The 27,631-nt window shown below is 39.0% G+C and overlaps 1 protein-coding gene across 1 annotated transcript in view; it reads left to right on the top strand.

Annotated features, from left to right (window-relative positions):
• Actn2 (actinin, alpha 2) overlaps nt 1-27,631 on the top strand; it is a 71,128-nt gene that overhangs the window by 7,027 nt on the left and 36,470 nt on the right. Inside the window, exons 2-4 of the mRNA XM_005404929.2 lie at nt 22,721-22,835; nt 23,741-23,860; nt 24,712-24,798. Of these exons, the coding sequence (XP_005404986.1) occupies nt 22,721-22,835; nt 23,741-23,860; nt 24,712-24,798 (322 nt within the window). The remainder of the gene's footprint in view (nt 1-22,720; nt 22,836-23,740; nt 23,861-24,711; nt 24,799-27,631) is intronic.

Genomic DNA, 27,631 nt, shown 5'->3' with positions numbered 1-27,631 from the left:
CATCTTGGGGGCTACCTAAGTCAGGTGCTGGCCACCTCTTTTGTCACCTTTCCAGGGATCATGCTTATTTGCAGCCTTTTCTCCATGAGGCTGGCAAAAAATGATCTTGAAAAGACAAAAGACTAAATGGGTGTTATGATGCATGCCTGTAATCCCAGCACTGAGGCTGAGGCTGGAGGATTGCACGTTTGAGCCTAGCCTGGGCATCTTAAGCGATTTAGTGAGACCCTGTCTCAAAATTTAAAATAATAAAAGGCTGGGGATATAGCTTAGTGTGAAAGTTCTAGGTTTAATCCCCACTGTCACAAAAACAAAAACCAAAAGACACAAATCTGACTGTGGTGTTTTCCTGTCTAGTGTGTCTTTGGTTCTTCATTGCCTTCTGGAGAGTGAGTTCTGAGCTCCTGTACTGCTTACGAGGCGAGACCTGTGCTGTCCACTGTTCATTCCCCTGGAGGTGCTTTTGGATCCTACCCCAGTGATTGCTTGTCTCTGTGTTTCACCTGCCCCTCTGCCTCATACACAGCCCCTGGGTCCCTGGGGTGTTCCCCCCTCTATAGCCCCTGCTCTGGGATGCCTGCCTTCTAGGTCGTGTGTCACGTGGCACTCTGTCTCCCTGTCAGGGCTGTGAACTTCGCTCTTCTCTGCAGACAGACCTGGTGCCCCTCACCTGGCTGCAGAATGTGCACTCACATTGATTGAATGAAGAAATTATGAATCATCTCTTGGAAAAATTTAGTATGATTAGTTTTGTAGTTTAAAAATTTAATTTAATAATTATAACAGTGTTTATAATGCCTTGACCTATAAATGTCTTGACTCCAACTTGTATGTGGTATAGAATGGTTTTTAAAATGTTTTGTTATTTTCTTAAGTCTCTAAAATAATGGGGCTTTCTGATTTAATTCTTGTTTTAAGACTGAGCTTCCAGAGATAAGCTGCCCATTTTTTTAAAAAACTGAAATTTAAAGCTTTTGGAATTGAAGAAAATAACATGCAGATTTATTTTAAATTATAAAATGTGTCACCGTATTTATTCAAAAAGTTCTGGTAACCTAAATTTGAATTGAAAGGGCAGCTTTTTCCGGATTGGAAATCTTCATCCACTTAAAGAAAATTTCAAATTCATTTATGATTCATATAAGTATAAATTTAATGTGTTTTTGTGTATAAAACATGGAAAACATTTTGAGGCTATGGTATGCTTCACAGTCATGGAATTGGAAAAATGGAGAATGGATATGAATTATTCTGAAGGCTGGGGAAGAGTTGGCGTGTGCAGTACTGGTACCTGCCACATCTGAGACCCCAAAGTTAGCATCACTGTCTTTTGTTCATTTTCTAAGAGGGTAAATGTGTTGGTCATTGTTTGTACAAATTACTGTACATTGAAAATAGATTCTTCTTAGTGTCCATTACAACCTTTTTGCTAAAAACAATGGTAGCTTGGAAAATACACTTATGTTTTTAGTGACAAAATGGACAAATAAGTGAATATGGGTTGTTTTGGGCAAATGGAGAGCTGTATTTAATATGAAGCTACACAACTGAGTTTTACAGGGATAAGTTGTAATTGACATTGCAAAGTAAATCAAGAAATCCTGTCTTTTGAAAATCATAAGTTGCCTTTAAGTTACTTCATTATAGCAAGATGTGAAAATAGTATTTAGATGGTAGGGAATCTCATTGCTCTTTATTAGGATTTTGAGATATTTCATACGTGTTGGGTAGAACCATATGAAATTCTCAGTGTTATTTTGACTTCCCCAGATTGCAATTTATAATGGTTCAACCTAGTGAAACCACATTATCACTATTGATCCATTATATTCCAGATTCTTGGCCAGAACTACAAAGTAGCCAGGCCATAAAACTGACCTCCAATTATTTCTTGCCTATCGCTAATGTCTTTGGTATTCATTTCAGGAAGCAAGGGGAGTATTAGGGTTTGTGGAGATGAAAAAAAAAGTGTCAGTTTGTTCAAGGGCTTGTTTTCTAATGAGGGAACCCAAAAGGAAGGGAGAAGGTACAGATTAGGTGCAGGAGTTATCCTCAAATAGACAGAGTTTGAAACTATGGCAGAGGGAACTGGAAGAGGATTTACCAGGATGGTACAAAGTGAGCTAAGAATAGAGGACTCTGGAGGAAGCAGTGACATTAACTGAATGTGGAAGCCTTGCTTCTCTGCATGAAAACGTGCATGTATTAGACACTTAGAACCGCTTGAATTGTCAAGATGACTCTGATTTTCTTTCTGGAGAAATCTCACCTTGGTATTTTATTGGAACTTTGCCAGTCAGCTTGAATCTGGCATTTGGGTTGGGTTTAGTTGCTGGAATAGAAAGCCAGACCTTGGCACTGGAATGGGATATCTCCTAACTCCTGAGACAACTTATACTTTCAAAGGAAGTGAGAATCTGGAAGGAATTATTTATGGTGGTGTGCTCAAGTCTGTGACATAAAATCCTTCCGACTTGGAATGGCCAGTGATTGGCTTTTTTGAGGAAGACTTCCTTGACAATTTGTAAGGATTACTGAAAACAGTTTGTTTCATCTTAATATACCAACTGTAGAATACATCTCCAAGATAAATCTTCCTTCTTCTGCTTTACTCTTTATAAAATTAAGATAAGAAAATTACTGGCCTCATGTAGCTGTTTTAAGATTTTTAAAAATATAATTACTTTGGCCAGTTGTGCTGGCAGATGCCTGTAATCCCAGTGCTTGGGAGGCTGAGGCAGGAGGATTGCCGTGAGTTCAAGGCCAGCCTGGGCTCCACACTCCAGCCCCCTATATAAAATAACTTTGACTATGGAGAATACCAGTCATGACAATGGTAAAAGACATGCTCAGAATTGTATCAGTTAGAGATTCATCCTGAGAAATTAAAATTTATTAAAATTTGGAAACAAAGACATTTTTTGAGGGGAGGTGAGGGTCTGTAGGGAGAGAGGTGTGAGTTGAAACAATGCAAATGCTGTGTTTTACATTTTATAGGCTGATTTTTCTATCCTATAGTTGCAGTTTTATAAAGTAAGAGGTGGCTGATTATTCTATTGCATACTCCCCCCCCCCCAGTATAACACCAACACCAAAAATATTCCAACCAGACAATAAAAGTGATATTTCATGTATGGAGTTTTACCAGTGGGTTTTTTTTAAAAGGGACATGTGTGTATTTGGGGGGGGGTTGACATAGCATCCCTACCTACTATCACTATAGAAAGCAGAGCAGTAAATGTTATTGAGAATTTCCAGGCACTACCCGTTCTGGGCCCTGGCCCTGCTCTTTGATCTACCACACACCATCCCCAGTCCCCAGATTTTCTGAATAATTGTTGATGCCCTTGACATTGTATTTTATTCTTAAGAGGGTACAGATGATCAAAACCTGCCTCTCAGGGATCACCAAAATGTGATTGAAAAATACAGTGAATATTTAAATTTTAAAAATTTATTGTAGTGAAAGACACATTGCTATTAACCACCTTCAAAATATCCCCCCTCACTTTGAACTCACTTATCCCATCATTCTTGCCACTTTCTGAGAGCAGATCTGGAAGTCCTGTTTTGATGTTTTTTTTTTTTCCAGTACCAGGAATCGAACTCACACCTTGCTTTTGCCAGGCAGGTGCTGTGCCGCTGAGCTAAATCCCCAGCCCCCCAGAAGTCCTGTTTTGAGAGTGTCTTTACGATCAAAAATGTAGTGGATGCTGCTACCAAGAGCTGTCCAATGGAAGGGCAGGCTTGTAAAGACACCACACTGTATTCTTATCCACCTTAGTCACCAGATATGTCTGTGTGACTTCTGGCTTTTCCTCAAAGTCAAAATGACCATGAAGAGTAAACATTTTGAATGGATTCAGTGTATTGAAGTAGCAACAACAGTGTAACTAAAGACATGAAAGAGGATTTGCAGAACTACTCCAGAAAGTGGAAACTACAGTAGGATAAGTGTGTTTGAAGTCAGGGAGAGTATTTTGAGGGTGTTAGTGGCAATGTTTCTTTTAGAATAATAATTTCTTAAAAATTTAACCACACACTGTAATTTTTTATCACACCTTGCATTTTAAAGGTGACCTTTTTGAGGTAATAACCTTCTTGTCTAATTTTGATAAATTTCAGGCTCAGTAGGAGAAGAGGGTGGAGCTGTACTTTGGTAGAACCAAGTCTTTTAGCATCTTGTAGATGTGGGAGTTAGCTGACAAGTGCCCTGAGCATCAGTACTGTAAGGTTGTACACCAACACAGGGAGTAGTTCCCTTCTGCTATGAGCTGACCCTGCAGACTGACTGTATCCTCTGTAAAGCCTGTGGTCTGGTCCTTCTGTAGTGCCTTGGTCACTGCTGTCCCTGTTTTAAGCAGCAAGTGTGAATTTGAGGCAGGAGTTGAGAATAGTGTTGGAAGATGCTGAATTTGATACTTCTGCATCTTTATTTCCACTTCCCCTGAATACAGACAGAGGAAGAAACACTGAAAGCGTTCTTCAGGAAATGTTGTTTTTAGGGGGGCATCTTGCTAAAACTGTTTCTGGGGCTTTTATGGACATACAGAGCAGCCCTGTAGCCTCTTAGATATGTGTGTTTCCAGGGTAGCCCCAGAAAAGAGGTGGTTGTCTACCTGCCCACAGCAGTTCTAGGGCTACCTTTTTCCTTCCGTGATTCCTTTTAACCTTAAAAGGTGAGAGATTGAATGAGAAGCAGCATAGTAGCCTGTGGTCTTGGGCAAGACAGTTACCTCTCATGACCCTATCCTTTATGAAATGAAATGATGGAGAGAGGAGTAATGTCAGGGGTGGGGTGACCCTACAGCCAGCTTTGCTCAGAACAGTCCTAGTCTGTGGCTGTTGTCCCAGAGGATTATAAATATCACCTCCTTTGACTCTTAGAAATGGCCCACTTTAAATACCAATTGGTCATCCTCACAAAGAGGCATGCAAGGCTACCTCATGGAAAAATAAGGTCAAAATAATGCCGGCTCCTGATTAATTTACACAAGGGATAGTGATGCATTTCTCAAGGTACTGGCCAATTTCTGAACTTTAGAAAATGTAAACATTGATGAACCCAAATTTCTAATACTTTGATAAATGTATATACCAGGAGTCTAGTAATTTCTGAATCACCTAATTCATGAAGCTTTTGGAAGACAACCTTGCAGATAGGTATGGGAGTGGGGTGAGCTCAGTGATTGGAGGAACGGGGGAGTCAGGTCATCCTCTAAAATTTATGTCTTCATTATACTTTTAGTATTTTATATGCTGTGTATATGGTTTTATAAATATATGTACTCATATATCACAAATAATTTTATATTAATTTGTGCTAGGCATTAAAGATGCTTGTTTTGTGCATCTGCAAAACTTGTTATACATTATTTAAATATCTCAATCAGTTATCTAAGGTTTCTAGTTTTGTTCTTCTAATAGTTTGAATCTTTTCACAAAATATGAAGCCAAGCATGGTGGTACATGCTTTATAGTCCCAGCTATTTAAGAAACTGTGGCAGGAAGATTACAAGTTTGAAACCAGCCTTAGCAACTTAGTGAGAATTATGGGAGGCCTTGGATTCAATCTCTAGTAGTGGGAGGGAAAGGTCTGTGTTAAGACACTTGAAAATCTGGGGGTGAAGTGGTTATTGATATATTTACTATGGTAAAATCATGATTAATGAGGCACTTATGTTCCCTTATTTCCCTGGTGAGACACAAGTGAGATTGTCACTCATGTCCTTTAAGGACTTGGGCAGAAAGCAGGAAAAGCCATGTCAGAGATGCCTGGTGTGTGACAGTGTGCTCTATTGCCGTAACTGGCATCTAGGTAACTGAATACGAAGTACTCTGAGGATTTCTCTTCTGTGGGCCTAGAACTCAGACAGTGTGTGCCTGTTCCATTAAGATTTTGAAAGGTGATATCAAAATAGGAATTTTAATGTGACTTTAAAAAAGTATAACGAAGTAGCATTTCATTGAGTGATGAACTTCAGAAAGCTAAGGTTGCTGGATTATGTCCAGCTTAAATAGTACCCCCTCCCCATATAGGAGTATAGAGTATTAGTGCAGCAAGGCTAGCCAGCATAATTACAGATAATCAGAGAAGTAGGAAAGTAGGCTATTGATCTAGGCTAACAAATGTTATATCCTTTCCCCTGGGTGTTAGTTTTTTCTGTGTGGTGCTGGGATTGAACCTGTGTTTTCATGCTTGCTAGGCAAGTGCTCTGCCACTGAGCTACACCTGAGTTGCTTTGTTAAGATGTATTTTTAAATGATTGCTTAAGGAGTACCTGTTCATTGTTGAATATATAGATAAAATTTTTTAAAAATCACAAGAGAAGAGTTAAGATTGGCTGTAGTGCATGCTAGATTGTTTTATGCTATAGTTTAAAAACATATGTATATATTTTATACCATAATATATAATTCATTGCCTGAAATGTCTCAGGACACAAAAACTTTGTTATGTACTTTCATGAACACTTTCCAAGCAGCAGGAAGCCTCTTGATGGGAGAAAGCACAGCCGGGTTGCCTTTGGTATGGAGTCAGTTTCCCTGTCTTCACCCCATATGCTCACTGGGGTTCACCTCATATGTTCACCGGGGTTCCCCCCGTATGTAGGTAAAGCTGTGAATGTACCTGACTGTGGTCTGGGACCACAAGGCAGAGAATATGGCATATTCCTGAGGGCTGTTTTTTTCTAAATGAATACTTCTATCTCTCTGTGTAGGCAGCCATTTATTTGGGTCCCTGGAAATAGTAACAATATGGTGAGCTTGAGTTAAAGAATATTTTGCTGTCTGTGTAGTACAAGCTGCTTCCCCAGTTGCCAGTGGGCTGCAGGGGGAAACATCCGTGTACTTTTCTTAAGCTTGAATTCACCCCAAAGAAGAGAGTAAGCAAAGACGTGGTGTTGTTGCCTAGAACAGAGCAACAGTTGACTATGCCTTGTCATGAAGCCGCATCTTGTGCATAACTATCCAGGCTCCACGGGAACAAGTTATTTTGGGAAACATAGCTGAGGATCAATCCTATGGAGGGCTGTTTGTTGGGAACCTTGATATGGTTGAAAGTCCCCAGAGGAATTCTCCACGTGCTTTGTGCCAGCTTGGGGGAGGCAGGTGTGACCCTGTGGAACACCCAGCTAGTGGCTAAGTCAGGCTCCTGGCTCAACATGTCTTTAGGCTCAGATGACCAGGCACCAGTGGCTTTCCTGTGCTTCTTTGAGCTTACCACTTTTTTTTTTTTTTTTTTTTTTTTACTATTTTAGAGCAAAAGTGACTTGGAATTTGATTTTGAAGTTATTTGATTTGATTAGTATAACATATGCTTCCAGCCCCTAAAATAGTTTGGGGAGAATCTGCATATTTCTTGTCATCACTCTTTTGGATTTCATAGTTAAAGTGGCCATTTCACTAGGCTCTCATGTGAACCCTGCTTTAGAAGGGAGAATGCCATATTTTTTTAATAATTAAAATTTTGCTTTAAGAATTTTAAAACATCCCTTGACATTAAAATCAAGCTACCTTGCATTGCAAACTAACATCAGGAATCCATGGCTCGGTATAATTTGATGTCCTTAGGTTACTTCACTCTAATTTGAGGATCAGAGAGAGGTAGAGATGAGTACTTGTAGCTGAAAGATAAGAAATAAAAGAATGAGTAATAAGGAATCCTTTAAGTGATAATAAAATGTTTGTAAGACATTTTCTTGAGCAATGAGGAAATTTGCAGATAGAACTATTTTAGCTTCTTGATAAATGTAAGATCTTTATGGAAAAGAAAAATGCTAAATAATTTCAACACAAATCCAATAGTATTTATGGTGATCAGCATCAGAGGGAACACAAGGACACATACTGGGTTTTAAATGGAGAGTCTGACATGGAAAAGGAATGCAGTGAGCCTCTACTTAGGACTGTTGTCAATTTCACAGGACAGGAAAGGCACACTACAGTTTAATATCAGCAAGCGACAGACTCCAGTTTGTTCTGCATATCATTCTTGTCTGTTACTGTTTGCTTTCATCAATATCAGTAAGATTTAGATTAGAATAGTAAATGTTTTAGCTTATTTGAATGTTGATCTCCTTGAGGAAAGACTCTTAAGTATTAAACACAGTTTTCAAATAAAAGCATAATCATGACTCATACAAATATAAAAGTGAATACCTTTTAAAGATTATATTGAACTCAGAAAACCAGTGAGACCTTACAGTCTGTCAGAAGACCATCCAGTGGACAGACACATATACAGATCATGAATATTTAAATGAATGCCTTAATTGAGACAGATTTTTCTGTGGGAGAAGAAAGGGTTGTCTCTCTACTGGCATTCACTTGGATATCTATGAGGAGGTGATTCTGCATTGCTGTCATTTGTCTATAACTTAGAGTAGTAAAAGGCATGGCGGGTAGGCTGTTGACAATGGCACAGTTTCCCCCGGAACTCAGCTCGTCCCTATATGACATGGCCATATATTAGCTATTTCCCCTTTCCAGATTCATAGTTGAAATCTGGTCCATTCTTTCTGGAAGTTTTGAGGAATATTATATACATCAAACCAAAATGAGTCTGGGCCAGATTTGACTTTGTTGAAAAATCTCAAAAGCATTTCCCATCCTACTACACAACCTCAGAGCTCAGCACTTTTCTTTCTGTATCTGAAGCATCTGTGGACTAGATGGAAGTCAGTCTCACGAGCCTGGCAGCTGAAGCCCAAGGTTCACAGTTACAAATTTCTGATTAAAACCAGACCCAGATAAGACTGTCTTTTCAAGTGTGAGGAGAGTCATCTCTAACCTACCCACTTACGGGATCATCCATTAGCTGTGTTCTATTTTTAGGCACTCTCAGCAGGGAAGTTGGGCGTTACTTTTACAAAACCTTCCTGCTTTTCTTTCTTTCTTTCTTTCTTTCTTTCTTTCTTTCTTTCTTTCTTTCTTTCTTTCTTTCTTTCTTCTTCCTTTCTTATTAGAAGCTTAGGGAGTCTTTCTTAACATTTAAGGATTTTGTAGTTAAGTTTGACATGATAATAATTTTTTTAAATCTAGAATTTGAACAAATGCACATTTTTGACTTCTCAGTGTTTTTCATTTTTTTGGTTTAAAAAAATCTGGTAGCCCCTCTCTTTGATCTCTTCCAGAAAGCCCTACTAGTAAGATCTTATCCAAGAAATGGTTCTTGAAAGCCACTGTGTTCCAAGCACTGTCCAGAACTCAAAACAAAGGTTCATCTTTCTTCTCTGTGTCTCACTCTCACCAGCATTTCTGAGACTCTTCAAGTGGTAATTATGAAGAGGCCTCTGGAAACTTGAGGTGTTTATACCCTTACCTGCCCCTCAGTATAATTTTGTACCTGTATACCCAGGCATTGGAGAGAAAGAATTCCCAAGTCCTACTTGCAGGCAAAGGCTGCTGCAGTTAATCAACAGAAAAAAGGGTGCCTCTGTTTTTCTCTCCTGCCTTGTCATTGTTTAATTAAATTTGCCTTTATCACTGCCTTTGGAATTTAAGTTAAATGCAGTATTTTTTACTGTTGAAGTTTCAATTTGTTTATGACAGGTCATTGCAGCTTAAACTTTGAAGTAGTGGAGATTAGCGTCGGTTCTAACTTAGTGCATGAGTGCAGCTACGCCTGGGGACTGGGTTCTCTGGGTGATGCAGAGGCAAGTGAGGCAGCACTAGAGGCTACTGTAATCAGCTGCGACTCATTGGTTCACCGTGTGTGCATGCAAGCATCTAAATGGCTGGGCAACCAAGTCTGTGTCTTCTTTTTCCAATGGAATGCAATAGGATCTGGCTTTTTACAAGAGTTAATCTTAAGGCTTTTTGTAATACTCACAAACCAAGTCTTGATTTGAATGTAGCCTATTATTTTAATTGTCCTCCCTTAGTAATAAGGGTTTTTTAATTACATGGGCAAAATATTTTTACCTCCTATTAGCAAAATCTGATGTTCTGAACAGCTTCTACTTAGAGAAGCTTAAGATATATGAATGATGTTCTGTATTCTCTGAACAGTGGTAGGAATATATGCGCTATATGTGAAGATGATGAAAACTTGGCATTGTTCTGGCTTTTTGGAGCATCACAGACCTTTTTGTATCCCTTTCTGTCTGTGTAGCAGCCTCTTATGAATTGTGCTAAGCAATGCTGTGTTTATCCTTGGTGACTGGAGGCAGAGTATCTCTGATGCTCAAGTGGGCTTTCATTGTGACAAGAGGTTGTCTTCATTTTTCTGAGCCATCTTGCCTTATTCTTTTGGTTTAAGATCCTAAGCACATCAAGCTTTTTGAATTGCCATTACCCACTGTTGTGCTTCTATTTTTCTATGGCATTTATATTTACAAAATGTTTTCCAGACTCTTAGGATTCATTGTCCTTCCCTGCAAACTAGTTCACCTGGGAGAATAGCATATTCTTATATATCATGAATGTTCTGTGATCTTGGAAACAATCACAGACCACCCACTTTTTTTTTTTTTTGAACCAGGAATTGAACTCAGGACCTTGTGCTTGCCAGGCAGGTGTTTGTGCTGCTGAGCTATATCCCTGGCCCGAGAATAGCATATTCTCTATGGGAAGAAACACACCACACAGAGATGAGCTGACTTGCCTTCATCAGACACTGAGCTGGTCACAGAGTTTGGCTTCAGATTATGAGCAGCTGTATTCCTGGATTCTGAACCGAGCTGCTGTGTACTGTGTTAGTTAGCAGGATCTTGGAGACTAAGCTGAGATTTGGGGGCAGAGAACAAAAGGGCTGCGCACTCTCTAGTCAGATGCCTTCTTCTGTGGTTTATGAGAACATCAGGGCCCCAAATGGACATCCCAGTAATTGATTGTAGCACATGCAGGATCTGTAGGAATTAACATTCTTGTATTTTTATTCTCTTTGCTTTGATTAAATTTTAACATTTTGTGTGAATAATTGAAAGGTGTATCTGGGCACTTGACAACCTCAAAGGGTTGGGATTATTTTCAGTTAAATGGTTATTCAGTCTTCACTATGGGAAGTGTGAGTGGCCTCTGGATGTTCATGTAGCAGCCAGCAGAGACACTTTCTTTGCACTTATATTATTACTTAATTTTAACACATTTGAAATAAATAATGAGTACATACATTTGTCATAGGGAGTTGGTATATATATCTACTATATCTTAATGCTTTTTATTTCTCCTTCTTCTCCCTTCCTCCCCTCTCCCTCCATCCCTAGATCCCCTTCCCATCTCCAAAAGATCTTTTTCTTATAATCTATCTTTCAGTTTACTCATCAAATTATTAATACTGGGTTTCTCCTATAGGAGAAACTGTATGGTATTTAACCTTTTTTGTCTGATTTATTTTGCTTAGCATTATGGTGCATCAGTTTTCCTACAGATGGCTCAAATTTATCCTTCTCTATGGCAGAGGAGTAGTCCATTGTGTATAAATACCGTGTTTGCTTTATCCACTCATCTGTTGAGGGACAGATAGGTCATTTCCAAGATGACTGTGAGTTAACACTTCTTTTAGATGTTTTCAAGATAGCTGTTTGAATATCTAATGTTAAGGCCACACTGTGAATCTCTGACATGGGTCTGGAGGACCACATGGTTTGTGGGGGCGGGGGAGTTACTGCTGCATTTACAGAATCACCCGTGTCATTGTCCTGTGATGTGTATATATTGTTAGGGACTTTCTCACTGGGAGAAGTGAAGCTTTGTAGTGAACCAAGCAGTTCTGCTTTTGCCAGCTGTATGGATGGCAGGAATTTAGACCCTCTGAAAGGCTTAGGCCACCCATTTTCTGGGGAAGCAAGTCTTCTTAACTAAGGCTACAGCAAGCTCCTCTGCTTCCAAGGAGCAACTCCAACCTCCCTCACCTTCCTTGAAGATTCAAATATATGTCAGCTTCCTGGAGCCCCCTTGCTCTTGCAGCATTTATAAAGAACCAGGAGAGCCATTAAAAGTGATTTTGGCAAATTGAGAATTTGTGAAGTAGAAAAGAAGACACTGTTAGACTCATCATTACAAATAGAAAATGGAGCCTTTTCTCTTTCTTTCTTTTTTTTTTAGAAAGTTGGCTTAACGGAATTGAGGTTTTTGGTAGTGTCGTGTGAGAGGTATTCAGAGCCATCCTGACAGGTAGCACTGGAGAGCCCATGTCTGTGTTTTTCTCCTCTCATTAACCTTTTGAGCTCTTTCATAATGCTGATCATGGCAATGCATGTCCCTTTTTTAACACTGGAAAGCATCAGAACATGAAGGGCAAATAATTGCATAGTGTCAGAGTCAAAAATAGAATCTGAGTTTTAAGCCATGACTATAGGCTGAAGCAGGCTTCGCCTGTCCTACCTGTTCTTCCTGGGACTTGGTTGTCCCCTCATAGGATATAGGCTGGGGCAAGTGTCAGGACAAGCTTAGAACCCACAGAATGAGCTTCTTGATTCTTTGAGGAAAGTAAATAATATGCAATTTCAAAATAATAGAACATGTTGATAGTTCCCCAGGCCATTTTGACCTGGAAGACAAATCTGTCATGTAATAATTGGTGGGTTTAGATGTGACAAGTGATTCAGGCTATCTGCCCCCAGCTGGCTTGCTGCAGACCCCCAGATCACTTCATTTGGAAAAGACCTAATGAATTTCTATTTCAGAAAATGTAATTGTTATTAAAGAAAATGCTAGTTAAAGAATGATGAGGGGAATTTATAAATATGTTGCCAATTTTTTTGTTTGGAGAACATGGAAAGGAAAAGATTGAACAGATAGTCTTTTTTTTTTTTTTTTGGTCTTTTTCCGGTACCAGGAATTGAACTCATGACCTTGTGCTTGCCAGGCAGGCGCTGTGCCGCTGAGCTAAATCCCCAGCCATAACAGATAGTCTTACCAGAGCTGGTTTGGGCTTAGAACCTTATTGCCAAAAGAAGTAACTGAAAGATGAACCAGACTCATTGAGAAAAGCATGTCAGACTCGTGACTGATCTTTTTGTCCAGCTGTGTCCCCACCTCCACCACCCCTTCTCCAAGGTAGGATTGTGCATGTATGTGGTCAAAGAGGAATGATATACATAGTTACAGACATAACTCATTTGGATTAAACATTTTTTTGCTACCTTTACCCCATGGAACAAGTGGAATGCCAAAAGGCTTAATAAATTTAAAAAGAAACCAAGTTCAAATGCATAGCAGCTGAACAACACAAGTCGATCTCACCAATTCAGTTAGGACATAAGTACCTTTTGCCATTGAGGACATGTGCTGATTGTCCTACAATATAATTTTGCTGCGAGAAAGATAATAATCTTGTAGTCCTCATGGACTGAGGAGTTTGCTTACAAGTACTCTATGAAAGATGGAGTGTGCTTTCCTGCCATTGGATGGGGCTAGCACTTGTTGCCAACAAATAAAACTAGGAGGCTCCTTCAACTGATATTTTTCTCAATGACCATGTTTCAGGGATTGCAGAGACTTTTCTGGGCCTCTAGGTCATGTTCAGAAATATAGCAGAGGCAGAGACTACTGACAGTTTGAGTCTCCTTCCATGTTACAGAATGAAAACAGAGTACGAGTCCTGGCACTTGGCCTTCACTTCAGGCCCTCTTTTCTGCCCTCTGTGCTTGGAGGGTATCTATCTGCATACAAGGAAGGCCCCACAGGCGGTGGGAACCAGCCCATGCCACAGACTGCCCGTTCTGGTCAGTGACTGAGGGATTGTGATTCCTCATGTTTAGGAAAGAGATGCTAGCATTTGCTCCGGTTGTCTTAGGAACATATGAGGTGTGACCCAAAAATACAATGACATCTGAAAAAAATTATTACAGTAAAAAATACATAGCCATTAATCCCCTCTAGAATATACCCATTTTCTTCAAACACACTTATCCCATCATTCTTCCTACTTTCTGAAGCAGCTCTGGAAGTCCTCTTTTATGAGTGTCTTTAGCTGTGTTGTCATGGTTGCCTTGATGTCCTGAATCAATTCAAAACATTTACCTTTCATGGGCATTTTGACTTTGCAAAAGACCCAGAAATTACATTGTGCCAGACTCAGTGAATAAGGTGAATGAAGAGACACCATGTTTTTATGAGTCCATTTTTCTATTGGATGGCACTCAGCAGCAGCATTCACATTTCTTACCATAATTTGTAGACATTCACGAAAGAAGACTTCAAGAACTGCGTTAGGAAGCGGCAGGAATGGCGGGATATGTGTTTTTGAAGTGAGGGAGTGTATTTTGAGGTGGATTAATGGCAATGTATCTTACTATAATAAAGTTTTTAGATTAAAATATTCACCATAGGTTTCAACTATCCCTTGTACATCATGCGATAACAGCCACTACAGTTTTTTCTTTTCTCTCTGTGGCTTCAGTGCTTTTCCTGTAGCTTTATCTTAGATTCTTTGGAGGATGATAAGGACCAAGAAGATTGGTGTTTTATATCTAGTGGTGTTGTGTTTTCCCATCCTAGTGCCCTTTGTGTGGCTCTGAAACATCTTTATGTGTTGGTTTTTTTGAGATACTAAGAGTATTTTCATTTATCACTAGGTCAGAGGAACAGGGAATAGAGAGATAAAGGAAGGTTTCACTCAGAAGAAAAGGAGGATGTTGGGCAATCTCATTGTGCCTTGCAGCTTCTGGGTTAATTATGGAGTGGGGAGTCATTGGTTTCTTTCCCTGATGGGCTGTTTCTGATTCATAGAGTGCCATTTCCCTGCAGCAAGGACATATGGCTTGGTAATCTGGTTTCAACCAAGAAGCCTCCCTCCAAAATCATGTGGACCTACCTGCACTTCCATTGGAACATCCCAGGTCCTTAAAATGCATGTTACTATTGACATAGCAAGAAAGTCCTCAAGCCTCTGGCAACATGTGTGGGGTTTTGTTGTTGCTGTGGTTCTTTGTATCTCACCCTGGATCAAAAGGATTTTCGTAGAAACCTCAGTTATGGGAGATACATAGAAATAGTCTTCCTGAACCATGGTAATTAAAAATGTAAAAAGAATGAAAAGTAAACATTCTAATAAAGCTTAAAATTCCTTTTCAGGGTGCACTGGCCTCTTTGTAAGCAAGGGCTACAGGAAAGTCTTTTTTCCATGTTTAAGTTGGTTAGTCACCACCTTTTTGGCTCTTAACAGAACTCATTAAAGATAGAAAAACTTCATTAGGCTTAACTCAACTAAGTAAATTGATCTTTTAGATTAAATTTGTTCTCTGAATTTGCACAAGAGAATTACTCTTTTAGGGTAAATTATCTTCATTCCAGGTATAGCTGTTAAAAGGTAGTATTAGATACTTTCAATATTCTACTGGGGGGGTCAGGAGACATTCATAATTTCATGAATGACCATGGAGTTGTGTCCAGAAATATGTCTGATACTTTTATTATGTGGCTTTTAAATAATTAGATACAAGGTGTGGTGACTTATCCCATCAATACACGGTATGATCCAAAAATACTGTAAATGTTTACGTGTTTACAATATATTACAGCAAAGACATATTGCTATTAACCCACCCAGAATACTCCCACTTTGAACTCACTTTCTCCATCATTCTTGTCGTTATCTGAAGCAGTTCTGGAAGCTCTCTTTCGTCAGTATCTTTAGTTGTGCCAGCCTGACTGCCCCCATGTCCTGAACCCATTCAGAACATTTACCTTTCATGGTTATTTTGATTTTAGGAAAGAGCCAGAAGTAGCATGGTGCTAGATCTGGTGAGTAAGCTGGATTAAGACATACTGTAATATTTTTATTTGACAGAAATTTCCGTAAAAACTTTGACTCAGTTCAGGACACTGTGGCAGCCATAAAAAAATACTCATGAAAGAGGACTTCCAAAAGTGCTTCAGGCAGTGATAAGAATGATGGCATAAATGTGTTTGAATTGAGGGGAGTGTATTGAGGGAGGTTAATGGCAATATATCTTTTACTATAATAAATTTTTAAAAGTGCAAATACCTTATATTTTGATTACATTTTGTACTTGCCCTTTTTAAAGTAGAATTAAATAACAGCAACTCCATAAATGTCTATATCTGTCAGTTCCTTTAAGAGTTACAACCTGCTGTTTTCATTGTACCTTTCCTATAACATCATTTACAGATATTCCTCATTTAACAACCTACTTGTTTAATGACTGTTTGGACGTACAACCTGCTGCCTAGACTTACAGTTCATCTTCTTTTTTGTGTACAGTTCTGTACATCTTATTTATAGAGGCTCAGTGTCTTTTTTCTGTACAGTACACATTGTTTATATAGTACTGAAATGTTCTGTTATACATTAAAGTACTGCATATAAGAGTTATGCAAATAAAAGTAAAGTCATCAAGTTGGAGTTTTCTTTGACCATTTCTTTGTTCTGAATATTATAATGTAATACTTTATACAGTTCCTCATTTAACAACCAATTAATGACCTAGTTGCAGTACTATAACTCAGTCATTAAATGAGGAATGTCTTGTAGAAAATTAGTCTCAATATTTGTTAGTTAAAAAAAACAAAAACCACCATTTGAAGTAGTTTTGATTACTGAAAAAGGGGCCTACAATGATTTTACCATAAAAATGTAATTATCTGGAAACAACCTAAACACCCATCCATAGGGAAGCACTTACATGAAATATGGTATGTACAGTCTACTACTAGGTAGTCACAAAAAAAGGAATAATCTGATGGAGAATGATCTCTAGGTCACATTTCTTAAGTATGTAAAAGAAGCAAGATATAAAACAATGTGTATACTATGATTTATGTTAAAGGGACCAAAACCAAAACAAAACAGCTACACATGTCTGAGTTCCTATGTGCATATCTGTGGCTAGAAGAATACATTGAAAATTAATGCCCTTTGCTCTAGAGAAGGGTACTGGATTGTGAGGGAACAAAGGTGAGGGGAAGAGTCTTTACTTTCTACCTTTCATTTGACTTGATTTTTAAAAATTTTATTTTAAAGAGAAAAGAACAAAAACAAATTAACAAAACAAAGACATAAACAAAACAATACAAAAACAACAAAAAATGATACAGAATTTCAAACAAGGTGATGGGAAATCAACAGTGGCCATTGTACTACACATATTTATCTTCAAATTGGCCACCCAGATAACCAGACACAGGCATGGAAGATTGATCAAGCAACTAAACATTAGCTGTTCCTTTCAATAAACCAATAGAAACCAGTAGTACAGTCATCTCAGCCATCGTGTGTGTGTGTGTGTGTGTGTGTGTGTGTGTATATATACACATCTTTTCCCTTCCTTCTTTCTTTTCTCTTCTCCCTCAGACCAGCTCTCCCTTCCCCTTTCACAAAATCCACTGCACCCCTCAGATTTTATTCACTCCCTCAGGCTCGCACACTAGGGAGACAACACAATGCCCACACACAGGAGTCTGATCCACCTCACCCATGAACATGGTCTCCAGTCGCATCCACCTACCCACAAAAGCCTTGAGTTTATCCCTCCTCACAGCTGAGCAATATTCCATCATATAAAAATACCACATCCCTTTTATCTGTTCCTCAGCCGATGGGTATTGGATTGATTCAGCTATTACGAATTGCACTGCTATAAACATGGGTACATATATATCACTGTGGCACAATGCCCTCAGTTCTTCTGGAAAAATACCCAAAAGGGAGATAACTGGGTTAAATGGGACCTCCAGTCCTAGTCCACTGAGGAATCTCCAGACTGACCTCCACATTGACTTGGTTTTTGAGCTGTGGAAATACATTATCTATTCAGAAAGTTAAATACATACAATTGATATTTAAATAAATAATGGGTTCTTTAAAAAAATTTTATTAGTACATGTTTGCAATACATAATGATTACATTCATCATGAGGAGTTGGTACGTGTACATATCATATCTTAATCCTTTTTCCACATTTCCTTTATTTGTTCATCTGTTGATGATCATATAGGATATTTCCAAGAGTTAGCTATTGTTAATTGTGCTGCTATAAACATGGATATGCATTTATCACTATAATATCTAACTCTTTTGGGAAGATGCCTAGAAGGGGTATAGCTGGGTAGAATGGAATGTCTGTTTTTAATTTTTTGTGGATTCCCTGTACTGATTTCCATAATGGTTGTAGTAGTTTGCATTCCCACCAACAATACAGAAGAGTTCTTTTATCCCCACAACTTCACTCTCTTAGTTACTTTTCTCATTGCTGAGACAAAATACCCAACACCCAAAGTTAAAGGGGAAAAGTTTAATTTAGCTTACAATTTGTAGAAGTTCTAAGCCATCATCAGCTGGTTCCAAGGCAGGGTGGCATGGCAGAGGAGAAACAGTTCTTGGTAGCAGAAGACAGCAAAAGCAATAAGCAGAGAAGACAAGCCTCTTCCTGTCCCTTGTATTGTATCCAGGCTACCAGGATTATGGCAATGCCAAACCAATCAGTGGACTCATTTAGTAATCACCCACCCTTAATCCTAGCATCATACCTTCTAGATTCAGCCACCTCTGAAAAAGTCCCATTTATGACTGCATGAGGCTTTAGGGGGACATCTAGACCCAAACAATAACATCCTACCCTTAGTCTCCCAAAGACTCTTGTATGTTTCTTCACACAAAAGGCATTTAATCCATCTCTAAGAGTTGCTGAAACTGTAAGGACTTTGGCAACTCTTAAAGTTCAAATCTCAAATCTCCTCTAAGATTTAAGGCAAACTAAACTGTGAGCCCCTGCACAAATGGAAAGAAATTTAAACTCTTCCCAACATACAGTGGCACAAGATAAACATTACCATTCCAAAAGGTATAAATAGGAGGATAAAAAGGAACCAAAGCAAGTCTCAAATCCAGCAGGGCAAATGTTAAGTCCTGTAGTTACATGTACAACATCCAAAGCAATCCATGGCAAGATATGAACTCTAAAAGGATTGAGTGGCTGTGCCCCTATGGCACTTCTGGTGGTAATAGCTCCCATAGCCTCTCTTTTGGGCCCACTCTGCTTCTTTCTTGCAGTTTTCCTCAGATGATCCATGTTCCTGGCTTCTCCAGACTTCTGGGGTCTCCTTTGCCTTCACACTCACAACTTCACACACTGCCCTCTCAGGGGCATACTGCTTGGCCTCCCAGGCCTTCGTCTGAAATCTGGATGGAAGCCTTCCTGACTCCACAGCTCTTGCATTCTGCATACACCTAAATCCAGCACCACATGGATGACGCCAAAGTCTGCCATCAGCTGGAGTAGTAGCCAAGGCATTCCTGTCTCTTGGCTGTAGGGATTGAGTGTCTGGATCCCTGAGCACTGTGAACCTAACCCTGAGGAAGAAATTCTCTAGTGTGCTGCCATTCTGGAACATGGTCCTCTGGAGCTCTCTCCTCAAACCAAATTCTTTTATCTTTGCAACTCTGAGGCTGCAAAGGCTGGAGTCCTGCTGGTTCTTGCGCTGCTCTCAGGCCATCTTTTCTGTTGTCTTCTGAAATACTTGGCTTTTCCTTGCTAATCTTTTGAGTGACCAATTTCTCCTGTGTTCCATCTTTTCAGGCTGCAACTTTACTGGAGCTTCCTTTCTGGCCAAACTCACATTGTTTTGAATCATTCTGCTGACCTGTTTGCTCTTGATTCTCAACATAGATCTGGCAGCTGTGTCACAGCCTCAATATTAGACTGCCTTGAAATTTCTTCTGCAAGATTAGTCCACTACCCCTAATCTTAGTCTCAGGCAAAGTCTCTGGACAAGAGCATAATGTAAACAAACTTTCTACCAAGGTATAACACACCAGCTAATTTGGTCCTTCTTTCCAGCAGAAACCTCCCAGGCCTGGTCTTTACCAGCAGAATTTCTATCAGTCTTCTAGTCTTCTGAGCTCTGACCAGAATCTCCTATCTCCCTAAGGCATTCCAGTTTTACTTTTTCAGCTGGCTCTTTAAAACTTTTCTAACTCTTCCCCTTCCCCCTTCCCACAAGCAAGCAGCTCCAAAGGCTCCTAAGCCATATGGCCAGGTATAGTCACAGCAATGACCCCACTTATGTGGTACCAAATTTTGTCTTAATTACTTTTCTCTCATTGCTAAGACAAAATACCCAACACCCAAAGTTAAAGGAGAGAAGGTATATTTAGTTCACAGTTTATAGTGTTTCAGTGATTTCAGTTGTAGAGGTTGGCTCTAAGGCAGGGTGGCTTGGCAGGGGGGTAGTGTAGAGAGAATAGTTCATGATGCCCACAAAGTAGCAAGCAACAAGGAACCTTAACAGCATTTTTCTTATCAAACTAAGGGCAGGTAGCACTCACACCCTTAATCCTAGTTCCCTTGAGCCTAGCATTGCACCATAAATCAATTTTAGCACCACACACTTTAGATTCACCCACCTCTGAAAAAGCCCCACCTATGACTGCATGAGGTTTTGGAGGAACATCTAGATACAAGCCATAACTCATGAATATATTTCTTTTTTAGTTTTTGATGTTGGTCATTCTTTCTGGAGTAAGATAGACTCTCAGTGTTGTTATGATTTGCATTTCTCTGAAAGCAAAAGATACTGAACATTTTTTCAGGTGATTACCATTTTTACTTTTTTAAAGAAGTGTATTCATTTCAGTTCCCCATTTTTTACTGGGTCTTTTATTTTTAGAGGTCTAATTTTTTTGAGTTCTTTATATATTATAGATCAGTAGTGGCAAACATATAGCATATGTGCTGCAGTGGGCTGTTTATATCATTGAAAACTCTTAAAGGGTTTGCCATCATTGTTCTGAATATTAGTCCTGTGTTCAAGGAATAGCTGGCAAAATTTTTCCCCATTCTGTAGAAAAACCTATCGTAGGCAATAAGAGGAAAACAGGAGGCACCACAATTTTGGATTTCAAGTTATGCTATAAAGACACTGCCATAAAAACAGCATGGTACTGGTACAAAAGTAGACACATGAATCAGTGGAACAGAATAGAGGATGTAGAAACAACTCCAGGTACATTCAGCCATCTAATCTTTGACAAAGGGATCAAAAGCATATGCTGGAGAAAAAATAGCATGTTTAATAAATGGTGCTTGGAAAATGCCTTATCCACATCCAGAAGATTAAATCTAGACCCGTATCTCTCACCCTGTCGAAAATAAAATCAAAATGGATCAAAGACCTAGACATTAAAATAAACAATCTGCTAAAAATAAGAAAACTTGAAGACCTAGCCATAGGCAAGGACTTTGAACACAACCCAAATTACATGAAAAATAACACCAACAATCAATAAATTAGGTTATATCAAATTAAAAAGAGTCTATGCATCAAGGGAAGTAATAGATTCTTAGAGTAATAATAGATTCTTACCTTCAAAAACCTACCATTCATTATCTTGAGTAACCCTGTGACAGTGGGAATGTTCTACAGCTACATCATCCCACACCTGATCTCTGAGCACTAAAAGGATGGCTAGTGCAGCACAGGGGCTAAATAATTTATTTTCATTTTAATTAATTTTAAGCTTAAATAGCCACTTGTAGCAAAGGGCTGCCACATTGGTTGGATACACATCTAGAATATTCCTTTGTTTAGACCTGATTAAAGTTCATATGTGTTTTGGGGAAAATAATTATTCATTTAGGCTCTCACAATACAATTTATTATTGTAAATCCAAGAAATGGCTACATTTTTTCTTTCTGGCCCTTGAACTTAGTGCCATCACATAATTCTTCAAATGAGTAGCTATTAGACTTGAAAATCTGCTTTATTGCCCAAGAAAATCATTTTTACGGTCACTGTGTTTTTTAATCCTCCTGGGAATAATATTGAATGTTCTGTGAGAGGTTGGTTTTGTCATCTTGAAGATAAACCCTATCTGTGTGTCTCCTGCCTCCCACCCTCAGTTTAGCATGTCAGACACTTTGTCCCCAAGCCCAGCAGCTGTTGTAATACAAGGGGACAGTTTGCATTCTTAGCAGCTGCCAGAAGCATTTCTAATCTGGTTTTGGCAGGAAATAGTGCACAAGTGGGAGCCAAGTTAAAAGAAGCTTGAAAAATAAACAGAATAACTTTAGAGGCCACTAAAGATATGGTTCATTTTCTGTGAAAGATTGCCCTAGTGATTGGTAACCTGATTAGATGGTAAGCTTTTCAGGGGCAAGGTTGCATCTAGTTCTACCTGAAATCCACCACCTAGCTCACGGCCTGGAATAGACTGATAGGAAGTGGTTGTTGTTATTTTTTAAATGTTTATACTGCAAATTTGTTAAATTGATTTAGTTAAGAGCTTAAAACTGTTGTTTATCCAGGATAAACTATTAGTTGATAATTAGTGGTTATGGATCCTGCCTCGCCTCTCCTTTCTGCTCTACAATGTCGCCCACCTCTGCTCTAAAGAAAGATGTCTGAATATTCCTTTAACATTATTTATGCATCCATTCTGCAAGCAAGTTTATTTTTGTTGTATGCAGAGAATAAAGCACATCCTAAGTTAGTCTCTTTCCTACAGAGGAAGAGCTTTTCAGAAGGTGAAGTTACAGGTGTAAATGTGGGGGCCTTTTTAGTTATAGGCAAAATATCCTCCAGCTGAAATAGCAAATTCATGAGTTTTTGTCTCCATGGAGGAAATTTTACTAAAATCATACCTTCAGGTTTTCAGTTCTTTCCAACACATTCTGTTTTCTATTAGAAGGTGCAGGCAGTTCCAGCCTCTTAGACCCTCTGGACTGTGTTGGGTGTCGAGTTGTCCACGAGGTGGGGGTCTGATGGTGCATGGGTGGGCCCACACTCAGTGAATGTTGTTTTCCTTGCAGACTTTCACAGCCTGGTGTAATTCCCACCTGCGGAAAGCTGGCACCCAGATTGAGAACATTGAAGAAGACTTTAGGAATGGCCTTAAGCTCATGTTGCTTTTGGAAGTCATCTCAGGTAGGTGCACATACTCCAGTCCTGTATTTAAATGTGTACTCAATAAGTCAGCATCTGTTTAAAGATGACTGCATTATAAGTTATTGTTGAACGTGGCTGGGCAAGAACATGTATTACTGGCAAGGAAAATCTTTTCAAAGAGCAATCTGCTTGGAGTTATTTTTCTCTTCTAAAGAAAAAGGACTAAATTCTGTTTAAAATGGACCTATTAAACTAATGCTTACACTACCCACCTCAAAAGAAAAGAAGAGTAGAAAAAATTATATTTATATGACTGTCCACCCTGCTGCCCTGTTCACTGTTACTCCAGCTAGTGGGCGTCCTAGAAATAATCTTGATTCCACGGTGGCAGTGTCCATGTCAGCAGCACTCTGACCACATGAGTTAAGCTCCCTATGAAGTTTGGTTTGCCCTAAGTTTCAAATTGACTGGTTCAGCTTGGACAGGATGGATCAGCCCTGCAGAAATGTGCCTGGGAAGGAGGATGGTGAGCCTACCCTAACCCATATATCTTCATAACCAGGTGTCTAAGACAAGCCCTGGCAGCCACTGCTGCAATTTTAACTAGGCTGCCCGACTTCCTCAAACAGTGAGCCAGCAACTCCAAATGCTCCAGGGAGGGTAACGGGCTTCTCTCTTTACACATGTGAAAGGGCTCCTGGGCCAAACCAGACTCTCCCAGCCAACCTGAAAAGCACATAGCCTAAATCCTGTGGCCCCTCATTGATAAACTTGGTCTTGATCCTCTAATGTTCCATCTGTCCTGTGATTTAGAGAAACCAGGACATGTCAGAAACATTTGAGTAACGATTTCTGCTTAAGGAAAGCCAGGGCTCTGAATTTCACCATCTTGATTCCATACCAAGCAGTGACTCTGTCCGCACTGTTCTCTTCTCCTCCTACAGGGGAAAGGCTACCCAAACCAGACAGAGGGAAAATGCGGTTCCACAAGATTGCAAATGTCAACAAGGCTTTGGATTACATAGCCAGCAAGGGCGTGAAACTGGTGTCTATTGGGGCTGAAGGTGAGAGGTGTGACATGTGGCCTGCACTGACCTCAGACCTTCCTCCACCGTGATGTGGGCAGCCTTGTGCCAGGCCCTCTGCAAGGAATGGGGCATGCAGACCTGAGAAGAAATGGTACCAGGAGGGGTGACCCGGCTTGAGGCTTATTTGTAAAGAATAGAGTCAAATATAACACTGCATCTTTTTTATATCAATTATAGAAGAAAGGAAGAATGTAAAAATCCCGAGGCCTCTTAATATGAGCTAATTAATAAGGAGAGGAGTGGCCTCCTCATTCTAAGAGATTGGGAATCTGGAGGCCCCCAGGGACTAGTTGTAGCTCATTGGGCACAGCAGTCTTGCTCCCACCAGCTGGGGATGACTGTAAAAAGAATCAGAGTAGAGACAAGACTGTGTCTGTATTTGATTGTTTAAAACCTTAACTTGGCAGGTGTGGTGGTACACACTTGTAAGCCTAGCACTTGGGAAGCTGAGGCAGAAGGATTTTGAGTTAGAGGTCAGCCTGGGCTACAGGGTGAGTTCAAGGGAGACCTGACCTATATAGCAAGACCCTGTCTCAAAACAAAACAACAAAACACCTTAGCTCATAGTCTTAAAACTCTGGAAACTCCTGGCTGGTTCACACTATGTATGCAAGATTTGTGCTTGTGATTAACTCAGAATTCACTTAAACTGGAGACATTTGGTTATGAATAGCATAGTTATAACCAGACCCACTGTGGTGGTTAGAAAAACATAAACTGGTGTTTCTATGTATATTTTTCTTACAGCTCTAAAACCAGTCTTATCCATAGGAAAAAGTACTGACTATGGTATCTTTCCATTAATTAACTGTTTTTCTCACCTACAGAGATTGTTGATGGCAATGTGAAAATGACCCTGGGTATGATCTGGACCATCATCCTTCGCTTTGCTATTCAGGATATTTCAGTTGAAGGTAAAGCCCCCATTAAAAGTCTAATTGTATAATCTGGAAATCAAGCTTGCAAATTAACATTTGAATAGGATGTTGTAACATTGAACAGTCACTTACAGATTGAATGAAAGGCGTGCAAGCTGAGTTTTCATAAATTATATATTTGTGTGGGAAAAGACCCCAGCAGCTCAGTTTCAGTCATGGGGGTAGAGTCATTTTGAAAAAGAAGAGCACATGTTCAGAACAGAAGTAGAGTTTTAAAATGAGCATTTATCAAGCTTCTTAACTGCTTGTTATGCTCGTTAATTTACAACTGTGACGGAGATCTTTAGACTTACAATCAAAACACATTTTGGGGGATGCAAAAATAATTCGTTCAATCCAAGTGCGTTCATCATCTCCCTCCTCTCTCTCCCCACTTCCTTCCTTTGTCTCTTTTCTTTTCTTCGTTGCTCTTTTTCTTTTCCTTTTCTGTTTTTGGCAATACTAGAAACAGCCAGTCTTTCAATCCTACTTCTCTCCTCTTCCCTTCCTCTTTCCAAAATCTCTGTTGTCCCTGTATCTTTTGGCCTAACAACTGTTGTGTCATTGTAACAGAATGCTCATCCTTGGACTGCCACTGAAGATAAAAAAACTTTCATGTTTTACACCCACTACATTCCCAAGTATTTTGATAAATTCCATACTATTGAAGAATGTCAAATTGACATTCTTAAAATTAGAACTTTGCTTAGTTAACTCTCAAATTACAACATGTATACCACAGAATGTGTTCAAGAGGCAGGTGGATTGTCCAAGGAATCAGCCTCCCCTGACTTTGTAACTCAGCAGACAACCAAGTACATGAGTGAGGAGCGGTGATGGCACTATTTATAATTCTGCTCAGATCAGAGGATGCCCTGACTCTGGTTTGTTGTTTTTTTTTTTTTTTTTTTTTTTTTTTTTTTTTTTTTTTTTTTTTTTTTTTTTTAGTGGTTTTAATTACTCATCAACCAATAAGCATTAAGAACCAAGAACTAACCTACTGTTGTACCAGGTGATTTGAACCCTACAGTGCTTGCCTTTAACTAGCTTTTAATTTCACTTAGATTACTCTGTTTTAGCACCAAAGAGCCACTGTATTACCTAAAAATTAAACTAAGATATGATCACATTAAAGCTTCAGTTCAGGCTCAGGTATAACAACCAGCTTGAATTAATATTCTGAACTAGAAAACTGCTGCACAATGAAGTTTTATTAAAATGTGTTCCCTTATGCTAATGAAAATCACAGAATGTTCCCTAAAAGCTCCTGCTTTAATAAAAGTAACTTGTTACTGTGAACGTATACTAATAAAAATTTTAAAATTAAGTAAAAATAATATTTTGTTGTAATTCTCTAATATTTTATATACTGCTAAATTTAAATATTTCAACAGTTGAATCTGCTTTAAAGAATAAATACTGTATTTTAAATATTTGTTCACACTACCACATTAGCTGGGCTAGCAGCAAATCCTTTTCTAGCAAATACTAAGGGATTGCTTGGATTTGACCTCAGCTTTTTTCCTGATTGGTTAATTTTTGAGGGGAGGTGCTGGGGGTTGAATGCAGAGCCTTGTACATGCTGAGTATGACCACCGAGCTATACCCTAGCCCCTGTTACAAATTCTGAATTGGTGATAATATGAATTTTAAACTTAAATTTTATTTCAGATATAGTTAAATGGTATTATCAGAGTTTCCCCAAAGTTATTATTTACACACCCCAAATAAGATAGTCAAATCACTGTGTTTTGTAAAATGTCACAGAATGTATGCATCTGTTCTTCATAAGACTAAGAAATTGAACATTAAAAAGTAGTGATTTCATTGTCACCATACCTAAGTCCCTCTTGGAAGATGTTCTTCAATGTCCAATATAGCAGATAGTGTTAATTTGCTAATTTACATTTTTATTTGTTTTAGTTTTATGGCATAAAAATTTCCATTAATCTATAGAAAATTTACTTTGTTTTAATGGTGTAAATTATGTAGGAAATGATGTTGTTGCAGAACATTTTGCTGGGTGTGGTGGCATACACCTGTAATACCAGCACTCAAGAGGCAGAAGTAGGAGGAGTGCTGTGAGTTCCAGGCCAGCCTCCACTACATAGTGAGACTCTGTCTCAAAATCAAAATCAAAAACAAAAACAAAAACCCTGAATATTTTGAGAAGCAGTTTCCTTTAGTAAATTGATGGGTGGCTCGCTTCCAAGAAAGAAAACGAGAGGGTTAGCTTTGACTAGAGTACCAACGACATCAGGAGAAAACCTTGTTGGACATCGGTAGCCTAAGGGTGATCAGATGTGTTCAGATAGAAATTAGATGGAACTTGATGTGTGGAGCTAAACATCACTAGCAAGTGTTAAGGATTTTGTTGATTTACTTCTGTTTACTTTTCAAACCTGGTAAGTTTTGCTTAAACTTTATAAGATATAGCCAATTATTTCCCCCATATACTTTTTCTTCTTAACTTACATTGGTCACAACTGCAAAGCCAAGCAGTTAAATACATAGCAGAAGAGCTAATATAGGAGCCCCATATTTCAACATCTATACCCATTAATATTTAAATAAAGTCTTAGAACTTGCGCTCTTTTTCCTTAACCAGAAGGCATTAGGTAAGAGACAGGATCAGGAGACATTCAAGTTATTCTGATAGTGCATGAAGCTTTGAGAGTATGTATATTTTATATAAGTTCTCCGTCAAAGAAAAATCTGAACCTAAATGGATAATTTAGATAAGTAAATACAGACTACTTATTTTGATTTGAAAGAAATCCATTTCACCTGAGATGGAAGCCTAGGGCCCAGTGTTAGTTAAGGATGCACA

This window comes from Chinchilla lanigera, unplaced genomic scaffold, assembly GCF_000276665.1.
Source record: "Chinchilla lanigera isolate Chin_1 unplaced genomic scaffold, ChiLan1.0 scaffold00091, whole genome shotgun sequence".
In the NCBI taxonomy this organism is placed as follows: domain Eukaryota; kingdom Metazoa; phylum Chordata; class Mammalia; order Rodentia; family Chinchillidae; genus Chinchilla; species Chinchilla lanigera.
Note: the sequence above shows the minus strand (reverse complement) of the source record. Positions and strands in the feature narration are given on the sequence as shown.